Source organism: Oryctolagus cuniculus, chromosome 4 (assembly GCF_964237555.1).
Source record: "Oryctolagus cuniculus chromosome 4, mOryCun1.1, whole genome shotgun sequence".
Taxonomy (NCBI): domain Eukaryota; kingdom Metazoa; phylum Chordata; class Mammalia; order Lagomorpha; family Leporidae; genus Oryctolagus; species Oryctolagus cuniculus.
In genome coordinates this window covers 60,813,059-60,827,040 of record NC_091435.1, presented here as the reverse complement: position 1 = coordinate 60,827,040, position 13,982 = coordinate 60,813,059, and the positions used below count along the sequence as shown (strand labels likewise).

Genomic DNA, 13,982 nt, shown 5'->3' with positions numbered 1-13,982 from the left:
TTGGGAATCTCTAAGTAAGATGACCAAGAGCTGACCATTACGAAGCAACTGATTTCCCCAATAATATTGTAGGATTCCTTTAGTGAGAAAGCATACTTAGCATGTCATTGAAAATAGGTGAAAACCCTGGCAGTGAGTAGTAAGAGGAAGACTGATGGCTTTCACATAAATTACTGTATCACTTTGCCTATAAAATTGTATATTTATCCCATAACTGATAAAATTATTCATATAAGATATTGCTATACAATTTTTATGGCTTTAGTGTTATGACACTAGTGACCTATAACATTGTTTTCTCTTTTTTTTCTTTCCAAAACTCCCTATTTGTAGCTTCCATTACAATTAGAAATACTTAACGTGGAGCAATGTACATTTGATCAAATGCATATTTTTACTTAAGAAATATTAAAGCCTGTTTCCCACTTCTTATACTAAAATATAGTCTGTATTACCTTTAGACACTAATGGAGAAAATACTATTATTTCCATTAATATGGGCATTCTCTATTTTGGAAATCTAGCCATTTCTTTTTTTACTAATTTTATTTTTATTTATTTATTTGATAGGTAGAGTTACAGACAGTGAGAGAGAGAGAGACAGAGAGAAAGGTCTTCCTTCCGTTGGTTCACCCCCCAAATGGCCGCTATAGGTGGTGCTGTGCCAATCCAAAGCAGGAGCCAGGTGCTTCCTCCCGTTCTTCCATGCGGTTGCAGGGGCCCAAGCACTTGGGCCATCCTCCACTGCCCTCCCGGGCCACAGCAGAGGGCTGGACTGGAAGAGGAGCAACTGAGACTAGAACCCTGCACCCATATGGGATGCTGGTGCCGCAGGCGGAGGATTAACCAAGTGAGCCACAGCACCGGCCCTGAAATCTAGCCATTTCTAATGTTGCATTCACAAATGAGGAATTTTAAAAAAGTGTATCTTTATCTGAAAGAGAGTGACAGCCAGGAATATGCTTGTTATTTGTGAATGGTAGAGAGCAGGAAGGGCTGACTGGATTCCAGGAGTAAGAACAGATAAGGTTTCCTGTAGTTACAGCTCCTGTGTTAACACTCTATGCTTTACGCAGACAGCTGGTAGCCTATAAGTTACGTTTTCTCTTAAAAGTACAAGAAAATATATAGAAGCAATTACTTGTGACATTTGTTTATAAAACTGATTACTTGTTATAGAACCAGTAAAACCATGGAAAGGTTACCCACATGTTTTTAAACAGAGGAGTTTACTCTGCTGATGTCTTTAGCCACAGAGAATTAAACATCTGAGACGTCGTTATTTCCCTTTATTTGTAACCACAGATATCATGGGAGTGAAATTTCTGTTCAGCTGCTGCATGAGGGAAATCACTCTTATAACAGATGGAAGACTTTTAAAATATTGATTAGATATTAACTCTACCTCACAAATCCTCTTACCTTTGTCTTCTGTTTTCCCTGCCTGGAGACAGCCACTTAATTTCATCATTAACATTTTTGTTTGGGGACTTTTAGCCAAATTTCTAGCTCCTTCTGGAACTTACATATATTTTCTAGAATCATCCATGTAAGTGGTTTCTTTTCTAGGTTATTGTGGAGACCCTATGTTCTCCATGGGTTTTCATCTTGTAGTTTCACAATATTTTATTTAGTGAATGTACAAATGAATGAATGGTATAACCTTTTAAAGGGGTGAATTCTTTTATTTTCCTTATACTCTAATATTCATTTGTATTTCCCCATAACTTCATTCTTGTATAGAAGCATTCCTCTCCTTTATCTTATTCATTTCGGCCATGTAACAGCCTTTTCATTTAACCTAACCAGTGCCTTTGAACTTGAGAACAGCATCATTTGCAGTAGTAGAACCATTAAGAATTTGCTTCTAAAAATACCCAGACGTATTATGATTTTGTAATGCAGCATTTAGCTTAAACAGTTTGATTGTGACTTTTCAAAAATAACCAAGTGAACATGAACAAATTATTAAGGTTGAATTAATGTTGAAGGAAGCTATTCTTCACGTTAAGGCAATTTAAGGATTCAGAGGTTATAGAAACAGACAACAGAGAAATATGTTTAGGAATTATAGGCCTAATACTTTATTTCTTTGTCTCCGAACCTTTTGGAAGTCATGGCAGGACTGACCTCTGCTCAGACCCCAAGAGATTTTTCACTGCTTGAGGCCCAAGGGGATCAGTAACACCAGATTTGTAATGGCAGCTGGTTGGAAAAGCCTGCATTTGTTAAGTTTTTATTCAAATTCATTTAATATTTTTAATTGTTCAGTCCCATTTTTGCTTTCTTGATTGGTTGACTAGAAGATGGTAGAAATACACAAGGTAAGAAAGATGATGTTATTGAATAAATGTCTCTGAGTTCTGCCAAATGAAATAATACCAAACTAAATCTTCACTCTCTGAAGTTCTACTTTATAATTCAGAAGCTGTAAGCATAATGCAGTCCTTGAAGGGGGGGGGGGGGGCGGGGAGGTAGGAACGTTATTGGGATTGGACTCTGGGTGGCAGTCAGGTTGCAGTTCCCAGGCTGCCCTTGCTAAGTACTACTTGACTTTGAGACTTAGGCATACATTTCCAAACAAATTATAATTCAGGAAGAACCCTGGATTCTGACTCCTTTTTTAAATTCATTTTCTCTTTTTCTCGTCACATTTACTTTAGTTCAAGTTTTTTTTTTCAAGTTCAGACTCCTCCCTGGATTACTAAAGCAGCCTTTTGATTGGTCTATTTTCAAGAACACCATATCGAATTGTTCTACTTAGTGATATCTCTGAAAAGAAAGAAAATCATTCCAATCATCTGTTTCAGGTGCTTCCATGAATATTAATTCTGGTTCAACTAAAATCCCATTAGCATGACAAGTTTTAGGAACTGTTTTTTTTTCTAGCTTCATTTCTATACTCTGCTTATCTGTGAAGAAACAAACTACTCAACATTCTCCTCATATTTCCTGATGCACTTCCCTTTATCCGCAGCTCTGCATCTTTGTTTCCCTAGATCACACCTCCTACGTGGGTATCCTGTCACCCATGGCCTACCCAGTGTTGCCACTTGGAAAGCTTTCCTTGACTAGTATCATCCAAAATAGACATCCCTACTCTGTGCTGCCGGGTACCTGGGCCCACATCCGTCAAGCTAGCTTGCAGTGAATTACTAACGTGTTTGCATTTCCTAGTTGAGAGTTTTCCAATAGATGATAGAGATTCTTCGAAAGCAGAGACTGTGTCTTACTATCTTAGTTTTTCAGAGCCTGGCACACTTCCTGGAATGTGTAGGCAATAATCAGTGTTAACATTCTGTATGAATAATTGGATGAATGAATGCTATTTATTCTATGTTCTCAATTTGCAATGGCTTTATCATCTATAAATTGATCTTCTTAAAAAATCATCTGTTTGTTTGCTTCTATTCCCTAAATGTCTGTCTTTCCTCTTCTTTTTCTCTGTTATCCCAGAATTTTGATACCTTTCTTTAAGTCTAGTTCAGAATTACCTTTTTCTGTTTTTTTTTTTTTTTCAGTTACATGTGAAGGGACTTCTAAAAATTTATGGAAAAATAGAATTTAAAGTTAATGTGAATTTAAAGTTTTACATGAACTCTGAAGCCACATCATACATCCTTCCATTTGGTCCACTTTAAATACTCCATTCTTTGTGTTCCTGTTCTGTTTTAGATGTATGTATATTATTGGATGTCTGTTTACTATGTAGGTCCATCCTGCTCCATTTGGAGAGTTCCTGATGAGTCTTTATCCAACACAGACACATTTATTAGAGTCAGAAATATAAATTTGTATTTCAGATTTATGTGTCAAACTATGTTCAGTACTTTCACGAATACCAGCTCCCTTTTCCAGCTTCAAATTATTATTAAATGAGTTCTTTGGGGGGAATGTATATATTACAATTTTTTTCAGATTTGTTTATTTGAAGGTCAGAATTACAGAAAGGGAGAAAGAGGGGGGAAGGGGAGAGAGAGAGAGAGAGAGAGAGAGAGAGAGAGAGAGAGACTGAGACTTGCAGGAACTACTGTAAAGTTTGATTCTAATGACTTGAGAAATAGAGCAATGTGCCTGAGCCTGTGTATGTGAGATAAAGAGACAGAGCTTGCTTTCTTGCCTGATTGGGAGGCAGTATGTTTAGGGCCAGGCATGCAGGCTCTGGGGCCAGAATGTCTGCACACATTCTGGCTGCAAAAGTTACCAGCTTTTAACCTGGGAAAACTACTTGATTTCTCCATTCATGTGTTTTCTTATTTATAAAATGTGGATGCCAATAATGGTACCTACTATCAAGTACTGTTGGGAAGGCTAAAACAGCTAAAACTGAATGGCATGTCATAAGCGTTCTGTTGTAGAACAACCACCCAATGTGAACCTTTAAACTTGTTCTAAATGGCATGAGCATAATGATCAATTATTTAATTCTACAATGAATGTAATATTAACTGTATGATGGAAGTTCCATACTTTGAGATCTAAAAGCCAGAAAAATAAGTATTCTAGTATTATCTCTTTTCCTTTATACAACTGGATGAAGATAAATAATAAATTGTCTTGCTTACTGGGGAAACAAATGATCTATTCAGAGCTCTGTTTAATGCCTCTACCTTTGATTTCCTGGGTAAGGAGTGTGGACCTTCTTTGGTCGTCTGCATTTTCCTGGCACTAAAGAAACAAAGAAAAATGATCTTTCATTCTCTATTAAGATACATGTTTTCCTAGCATATTAATTACATCAGTAGTTAATGAAAAGGAAATTTAATTATATTTAATTAAAAGAGGGTGCACAGAAGAAACTAAGCAATTTTTAGTATAATTGTATAGCAGATACTCTAGAAAGAATGAAAGAAAAAGCATTCAAATAGAACTGAACAGAATTGCCAGTCAATATTTGTAGTACTTTGTCAACTCCCTTTATTTTGAGTTTTAAAAACCGAAGTATCTTTATGTCAATAAGGAAAATAAAAGCCTATTTCAGGTCTGCTTTGCCCATTTCATTGTAGAAAGATCCTAGATTACAAACAAACAAACAAAAAGGCCGGCACTGCGGCTCACTAGGCTAATCCTCCGCCTTGCGGCGCCAGCACACCGGATTCTAGTCCCGGTCGGGGTGCCGGATTCTCTCCTGGTTGCCCCTCTTCCAGGCCAGCTCTCTGCTGTGGCCAGGGAGTGCAGTGGAGGATGGCCCAAGTGCTTGGGCCCTGCATCCCATGGGAGACCAGGAGAAGCACCTGGCTCCTGCCATCGGATCAGCGCGGTGTGCTGGCCGCAGCGCGCTGGCTGCAGTGGCCATTGGAGGGTGAACCAACGGCAAAGGAAGACCTTTCTCTCTGTCTCTCTCTCTCTCTCTCTCACTGTCCACTCTGCCTGTCAAAAAAAAAAAATTGTTAAAAAAAAAAGTGAAACAAAATAAATAAATACTATATCTCTCTGTAACTCTGACTTTCACATAAAGAAAAAAAAACTTTAAAAAATAGTAAAAAAAAAAAAGTTTAAAAAAGCACCTAAGGAATGTTACAAAGAACTGACTAGAAGCTTTTTAAGAGGATGTTACATACTGTAGTAAGGAGCCTCCTCATCTATTTAGTGGGAAATGCTCCAAATGAGATGGAATTTTTACAACTTCCACAGAGTTCAAAGGGAGATACATAGTAATTCTGAGATTGAATAAATGCACTCATATTTGTCTTAATCTTGTTTTGTTCAGCTTTTTTTTTCTTTATCCTTTATTCTGACCTCCTGAGGAAGTGACAGTTAGCTCTGTGAAATCAACATAATTAAGGTTTTTTTCTCTAGTGAAACTTGACTTTATTAGAATCAAGAGCATATTTTTAAATAATTTTTTAAGATTTATTTTATTTATTTGAAAGACTGAGCTACAGAGAGAGGTAGAGATAGAGAGAGAGAGAGGTCTTCCATCGCTGGTTCACTCCCCAGATGGCCCCAACAGCTGGAGCTGCGCCAATTTGAAGCCAGGAGCCAGGAGCTTCTTCCTAGTCTCCCACGCAGGTGCAGGGGTCCAAGGACTTGGGCCATCTTCTGCTGCTTTCCCAGGCCATAGCAGAGGCTGGATCGGAAGAGGAGCAGCTGGGACTTGAACTGATGTCCATATGGGATGCCAGCGCTTCAGGCCAGGGCTTTAACCTGCTGCACCACAGCGCTGGCCCCAAGAGCATGTATGTTTATTAACATTTTTTTGTTTTTTGACAGATTTAGACAGTGAGAGAGAGACAGAGAGGAAGGTCTTCCTTCTGTTGGTTCACTTCCCAAATGACCGCTAGGGCCGGCGGGCTGTGCCGATCTGAAGCCAGGAGCCAGGCGCTTCCTCCTGGTCGTCTCCCATGTGGTGCAGCCATCTTCCACTGCCTTCCAGGGCCACAGCAGAGAACTGGACTGGAAGAGGAGCAACCAGGACAGAACTGGCGCCTCAACTGGGACTAGAACCCGGGGTGCCGGCGCTGCAGGTAGAGGATTAGCTAGTGAGCCGAGGTGTCGGCCTGGACTTTGCTTTTCGTATTCACAGTTGTACTTTTAAAACTTTGCCTTTAGAGCCCCTAAGAGCAATAGAAACCTGTTGATAGATGTTTCTTTTTAAATTTTTCATTTATCTCTTTCATTTAAAAGGCAAAGAGATAGAGACAAAACGAGATCTCCCATTTGCAGATTTATTCCCCAAATGCCACAACCCGGGCTCTGCCAGGCTAAAGCTAGGAGCTGGGATCACAATCCAGATTTCCCACAGGACCCACGTGCTTGAATCATCTTCTGCTGCCTCCCAGGATGCTGAAACCAGGAGCACAGCCAGGACTTGAACTCCCTCACTTCCACATCGGACGTGGGTTTCCCAAGTGACGTCTGAATCACTATGCCAGATGCCCTTGCCATGATAGTTTACAAGCAGGAAAGTAGTCACACCTGAATTAGGTGGCTCACTCTTGCTGCAGTATGGATAATGAATTTGAGAAGTGAGTTCAAAACCCTTATTTTACTCATTGCTGACTTACTCCTAAAATGCTTTTCAAGCATACAGTATATCAACTACCTATGTTTGAATATATACATTTTTATTTTTTGAAGTAGCCTTGCATATCTACTACCATATATTGTATATTTTCATATACATAATATAAAAAAGACACACAATAATGTGCATCTAAAATTGTTAAATGTAAATATGATGTCAGTATTTTCTTCTCATTCTGGAAAGGATCATCTGTATACCCCCTAGGTCTACAACTGTCCCACTGCACACATTTTAGAAACTGAAAAATAAGGAGAAAAGTGAGACAGAGGTGAGGTCTGAGACTATTACAGATCATAATGGCTAAATAAAGAATGCATGCATTTGTGAAACAGAAATTAAGTTAACAGGATTTGATTATGTCTAAGAAGGTATATGGTAAGAGGGGAGGTCAGATGTGAAGCCCAATCTGTGATTTGAATGCCTGGGTATCATTCAATACATTAGGAAAAATTGAAGATGAGATACGGAGAAAAGTTCATTCTGGCATGTATTCAGTCGCATGCACCTGAATTAATCCATGTGTGGGATGGGGATCCCTGCCACAGCATTGAAGCTGTAGGAAAAGAATATACAGGTAAGCAGGTAGAGACTTTAGAATGCAATACCTCTATGAGTTTGCAGATTGACAATCTCTGGAATATTTTCTTTGGTCCCATATAATATTTAAGCAAGGGGCTGGCACTGTGGCACATCCTCAGGTTAAAGCCCCAGCCTGCAGTGCTGGCATCCCATATGGGTGCTGGTTTGAGTCCTGGCTGCTCCTCTTCTGATCCAGCTCTCTGCTGTAGCCTGGGAAAGCAGTAGAATATGGCCTACATGCATGGGCCTCTAGACCCACTTGGGAGGCCTGGAAGCAGCTCCTGGCTCCTGCCTTCATTGGTCAGCTACGGCCGTCACAGCAATTTGGGAAGTGAACCAGCGGATGGAAGATCTCTCTGTCTCTGTCTCTACCTCTCTCTGTAACTCTGCCTTTCAAATAAATAAATCTTTAGAAAAAAAGTGAAATTAGTGTCTAACTCTTAAATATTTTTTTGTTTATACACAAAAAAGTTACAATGAAAAATTGAGAGTAATGGTACCAATAGGTCTGTACTGTGACAGAGCCAGAGTTGCATGCCCTGGTTGCCAGTGTGCTCTTTGGATTTTCTCTTTCAGCCTCAGAAACCTTACCTAGACCTCTGCTCATTTATATTGTGTTCTTGGTCTCAAGGTGAGTTTTTCATTTCTGAGAGATATGTGAAACTATTGGACTAATTCGTGTAGTCTCCAGAGAAGGCTCAGGCAATTTGAAGTGAGTAGATACTGAAAGGATTCTGCTAAATGAAGTATGCCCAGAGGAAATTTAGGGAATTTTGGAAGAGTCACTAGAAAATTGGAAGAAAGATCTGGGGAATGTGGTGTTACAAGAAGCCAAAGGAAGATAGGACTTAAAGAAAGAGGGAGGTGAACCAGGTAATGATAAAATTATGATCTTATCGGGTACATTAAGATTTTGACTACTTATTTTACCCCTATATTTTATTAGATATTCTTTCTCTCCCTCCCTTCTCCCCTCCCTCTCTTTCTCTCCCCTCTTCCCCTTCTCTCTTTCCTTCCTTCTCTTCCGCCTCTCCCTTCCCCTCTCCTCCCTCTCCCTCTCTGTTTCCCTCTCCCTGTCTCTCTCTCAATCTGCTGTGCTAAGTGAGGAAAATGCTTTAATGCCATTTGCTGAGACCATTCATATTTCCTGAGTATTTCTGAATGTTGCACGCATTACTAAAAATTTGAAAATTATGTTTCTAAATTGTTTCTGAAGTATTATGTAAGGAATCTTCTATGTGGGGCATTATTTTTTTAAAAAAAATCATACTTCATATGTCTCTATTAGTTCTAGTCAGCTGAACAGTTCTGACATAATTCATTTAAATGGTGTTTAAGTTACTTTCATAGTCTCGAAAGTTCTTATGTTATACATTTATGACTGAACATTTCTGAAAATGTTTTTAATATAATGATCCATCACCTCATTACAAAATTAGGCTTATTTCAAACTAATCTAAAGTGAAATTACATTGTGTTTTAAAAAGAGAACCACATGAAGATATTTGGAGAAGGACTTATTTTCCTGGAAAGTATTTAATAATGAGCCCTGGATTCACAGAGGTCCTCATTCCTCATCCCTCTTTATATTTGTTCCCTGCTCTGTTAGATGTTTCTACCTTGGCAGAGAAAAAACAAAAAATATATTTCTTCCTGGAGTCAGGAGTATGTTTGCTTAAAACCTTGTAAAATAAAGAGTGTATTTCTCCCCAGATCAAAAGACAGTCATGCCTATTGCCTTTTATAAAATATTTGGGCTCCATAAGTTCTGAATTCTACTCTAGTAACAGAACACATAAATGCAGTTGTCACCTAGCCCTCTATTATTTTGAAGGAATTAAGTCTCAAAGAACACGAACAAGACAGTGCTGATATTCGTCTGGCCACTGCTCTTGCTGTAAGAAAGTCCTTTCTCTTTGACTCGGAAATCCACCGTCTTCTGTCAGAATCCATGCAACTCTTATAGGCTGACTTGTTACCTTGCAAGAAGCATAGAATCAAACACTTTATAGATCGTGTTTAGAATTGGTTTGTGCTGGCAGAGGAAACTGTTTTAATAGAAAAGTAAGTAAAGTTTTTTTTATAGTTGATATGTAGGGATTTATTTTTTGTAGACGGGCTTCTAATGATTTACCTTAATGTTCCATATTTTGATTGTTGCTTCTTACTAGAAAGCACAATAATGATGTTCCCCTTTTATTCTTGTTTTTGCTTTGTTATTCTTCAAATAAAATGTATTCAGAATATTAGCAGTTTCTCTTACTAAAAGAACTTCTGGGATATAGTAGTTTCTCTTACTCAGAGGACTTTTGCAGACATACATATACATAGCTGTATCTAGAGTTTTTCTTGTTAGGGTTTTAGAAGTGTTGGAAATTACTTTGTTTGCCTCAGTTTAGCTTATACATCTAGTGGACTTCATTGCCTATTAACTTAATTGGTCTACACTGGGAGATTTATGAATAATTTTGTTTTACTACTGACTCTTTTGTTTGTAAGGCTGAGCTCATATGACTAAAGGGAACATCATTTTAAAGCCTTCTTATGTTCTTCTGTGGCAGGACTTTCTAATTATAGGGTATATAATTTTACAGTTTTATTTAATGTGACCCCAGCACTTCAAAGGCATCTTGCTATGGCCCATGAGCTATTGTATCTCATGAACTTTCTAAGTATTACTGAACTTTGAGAGAAAACACAATAGTTGTGCTTTAGAAAGAAAAAAAAAATCCCTTCTTTTAAGACCGAATCTTCTTGTTGATAGATGGCTACTAACTGGAAATATCTTAAATGCAATTTTTTTTTTTGACAGGCCGAGTTAGAGAGAGAGAGAGAGAGAGAGAAAGAGAAAGGTCATCCTTCCATTGGTTCATCCCCCAAATGGCCACTAGGGCCGGCGTGCTGCACCTATCCGAAGCCAGGAGCCAGGCGCTTCCTGCTGGTGTCCCATGCGGGTGCAGGGCCCAAGCACTTGGGCCATCCTCCACTGCCTTCCCGGGCCACAGCAGAGAACTAGACTGGAAGATGAGCAACCAGGACAGAACCGGCGCCCCAACCGGGACTAGAATCCGGGGTGCCGGCGCCGCAGGCGGAGGATTAGCCTGGTGAGCCACGGCACCGGCCTCTTAAACGCAATTTTTACATATTATGTGTGTGCATATATATAGCGATAGATAGATGATGTATAGATTATACTTGTAGCTCCTCTTCCTATGCTGTTCTGCCACCAGTAAAGTTTATTTTGAAAGTCAGAAAATAAAATGGAATTTATGTTTACAGTAATTGCACGCCTGTGGTAAATTTATTGTTTTTATTTTCAATGGTTAGGGTGTGAGACTAGAAATAGAAAGCATCAAATCTGCCACGAGGAGGAAGTCACTGAGAAAACCAAGAATAAGACTGAACAAACTTTTATCCTTTTTCCTACAATTATATAAAAATTGTTGTGATTCTAAATTTAGGTTTCCAAATAGAAAATGAGAATATATGTCCACCATACAGAGAAGTATGCTTGTTTGCACTGTAGACAAAGTGTTAGGAGCTTTTCTGTAAAGAGAAGAAATATATCACAAGCATTCAGTGTCTGTATGTTTCTCTGAGAGTCAGGAATTTTTGTCTCTGAGAAAGCATGGTTAGATGTAATTATGAATGTCTGTGGTAACCTTGGTTACCATCCTATCAGAAATGAGTTGCTATTTGGAAACTCTGACCAGAATGGCTCTGATAGGCTCTTTCTGTGGATTGCTTGAAAACAGTTACCTTTCCCTTATTGATGGAACAGCAAAGGCAGTAATAGCATGATAAGGACCTCTTCCCATATCCTTTAAGAAAGAGTCATTACAAACAAGATTGGATTTAAGTAATAACTGTAAACAAAATGTCAACAGACTTAAGAATTGCAATACAAGCATTTTCGTTCATAATAAAAATCAGAACATATTAAATATCTTATGAATATCTCATCATCTTCTGAACAAAGCCAGCCCTCCCTTTAAAGGTACTGACACTGAACATGTCTTTGTTGATCAAGGTGAAGTTTCTAGTAAAATTCTCCAAGTGAAAATAGGAATAGCTTAATGGAGTTAAAACAGGTTTTCTGTTTGTTTTAATGTCAAGATCACATTATATATATTCCTGAGCTAGCGTGGATTTTAAACGACTCTCATCAATCTGCTACCACCACAGCCACAAGACAGCCAACAAAGAAATATGTTGATTGGCTTCATTGTTTTCTGGCAGTTACTTTGTCTATTCCCACATTTCTTTCTTTCCTTTTTAATTTTGGATTTTAATGTAATTTTTTAAAGATTGATAAATAATGTTTGATTTACATAAACAAAAGTGCCTAAGTAGAAAATGTAGGATGAGGAATTTTCACAAAGTGAACACATGTAAATGCTACCCAGTACATATGGAAGTATATAGGTAACCTGAAATTCCAATGTCTTTCCCCTCAATTCCTTGGCAAGTCCCAGATAGGACTACTGCCAGCAGTATTGTTGCATCAGAGTCGTGATGCTCTTTTTTAAAAACAAAATCTGGCTTCTTTATGGTATTTATGAAATACAGCTCTGTTCTTATGTGTTGCATTATGTTGTTCATCCTTCTCGCTTTATTTTATTGGCTCTACCACAATTTATCTGTTCATTCTGTTGATGGACATTTTCTTTCTCTTTTGCATTATTATTAATAATGCTGCTATAAGTGTTTCTTTTACATACTTTAAATATATATATATATATATTTTCTTTGGGTATATGTGAGTGCAAGGTCCCTGGTTTATGTATAGTTTTAGCTTTAGTGGACTTCAAAACAATTTTTCAAAATAGTTTTAATTATATCATCTGTGAATAGTGCCTAAATGTTCTTATTGCTTCATATTTTCCCCCAATGCTTTATAAATATCATTCATCTTTTTGTAATAAGTTGATCTGTTGTGGTAGAATGGACTGTCATTGTGTTTTTAATTTTTATTTCCCTGAGGAGTAAAGAAGTTGAGCACACTTTTATTTGTTTAGTGAACATTTTCATTTTCCTTTATTGCATATGTATGAAAATTGACCCAATTTCTTTATTTTTGGACATTTTTATATATTAATAACAGATGTGCATCTTTTGTTGATTATATTCGTGTAAATTATTTCTCTCAAAATGTGCCTTTTTCATTTTGTTAATGATACCGTCTCATGTATACAAGTTTTTAATCTACTTTTCCTTTAGATTCTATTTAAATTTTTTGCCTCTTCAAGAGTAATACAGATAATTTCTTACATTCCTTCTAAAATCCTTATTATTTCACCATTTATATTTAGCTAAAAATTCATTTAAAATTTATTTTACATGATGTGAGGTAAGGGTGAAGATTCAGTTTCAGACACCCACAATCACACACACACACACACACACACACACACACATCCATTTGGCCCACCAATATTTCTCAAAAATTTCATCTTTTCTCAGCTTCTGTTCATATATTATTGATGTTTATAGGTCAAATGTCCATCTGTGAGTACATTTGTTTCTTTTTTTTTTTAAGATTTGTGTTTATTTAATTGCAAGTCAGAGTTACACAGAGAGAGGAGAGGCAGAGAGAGAGAGAGAGAGGAGAGGCAGAGAGAGAGAGGTCTTCCATCCGATGGTTCACTCCCCAGATGGCCGCAATGGCCAGAGCTGTGCTAATCTGAAGCCAGGAGCTTCTTCCGGGTCTCCCACGCGGGTGCAGGAGCCCAAGCAATTCTTTTACTGCTTTCCCAGGCCACAGCAGAGAGCTGGATTGGAAGAGGAGCAGCCGGGACTAGAACTGGTGCCCATATGGGATGCTGGCGCTTCAGGCCAGGGCGTTAACCTGCTGAGCCACAGCATTGGCCCCAAATACATTTGTTTCTGAAACTTGTTTGTCTATCCTTGTGCCTGTGTCACAGTCTTAATTAACACATAGTGTAAGCTTGTTATTGTGCTTATTGAAGACTGTCATGTTAAATATTGCTCTTGATATTTCTTTATAAAGGTTAGAATAATTTTATAAATTGCTATTAAAAATGCCTCGTGGAATTTTTGAATTAAAATAAATGAGATTTACTTGAAACCAAGTGAAACAACAGGAAGAACAGAGAGAGATCTTCCATTGGCTGGTTCATTCCCCAAATGCCTACAAGAGTCAGGGCTGGGCTAGGCCAAAGCTAGGAGCTCAGCACTCAGTATGGTTCTCCCATGTGGGTGGCAGGGACCCTAGTACTTGGGCCTTTACCTAATGCTTCCAAGGTAAACATTAGCAGGAAGTTGAATTGGAGGAAGAGGCAGCCAGAGCCAAACCAGGTACTTCATAGGGGATTTCCATGTCCCAAATGGCAATGTACCTACTGCTACAAACACA

At 38.2% G+C, this 13,982-nt stretch overlaps 1 protein-coding gene across 15 annotated transcripts in view; it reads left to right on the top strand.

The window, feature by feature from the left end:
* CBLB (Cbl proto-oncogene B) overlaps positions 1–13,982 on the top strand; it is a 234,635-nt gene that overhangs the window by 108,273 nt on the left and 112,380 nt on the right. Inside the window, exon 5 of one of the 15 annotated variants that reach the window (XM_070072029.1) lies at positions 8,183–8,237. The exons of the other annotated variants lie outside the window; for them this stretch is intronic. Within the exon in view, the coding sequence (XP_069928130.1) occupies positions 8,183–8,237 (55 nt within the window). The remainder of the gene's footprint in view (positions 1–8,182; positions 8,238–13,982) is intronic. 15 annotated transcript variants of the gene reach the window in all.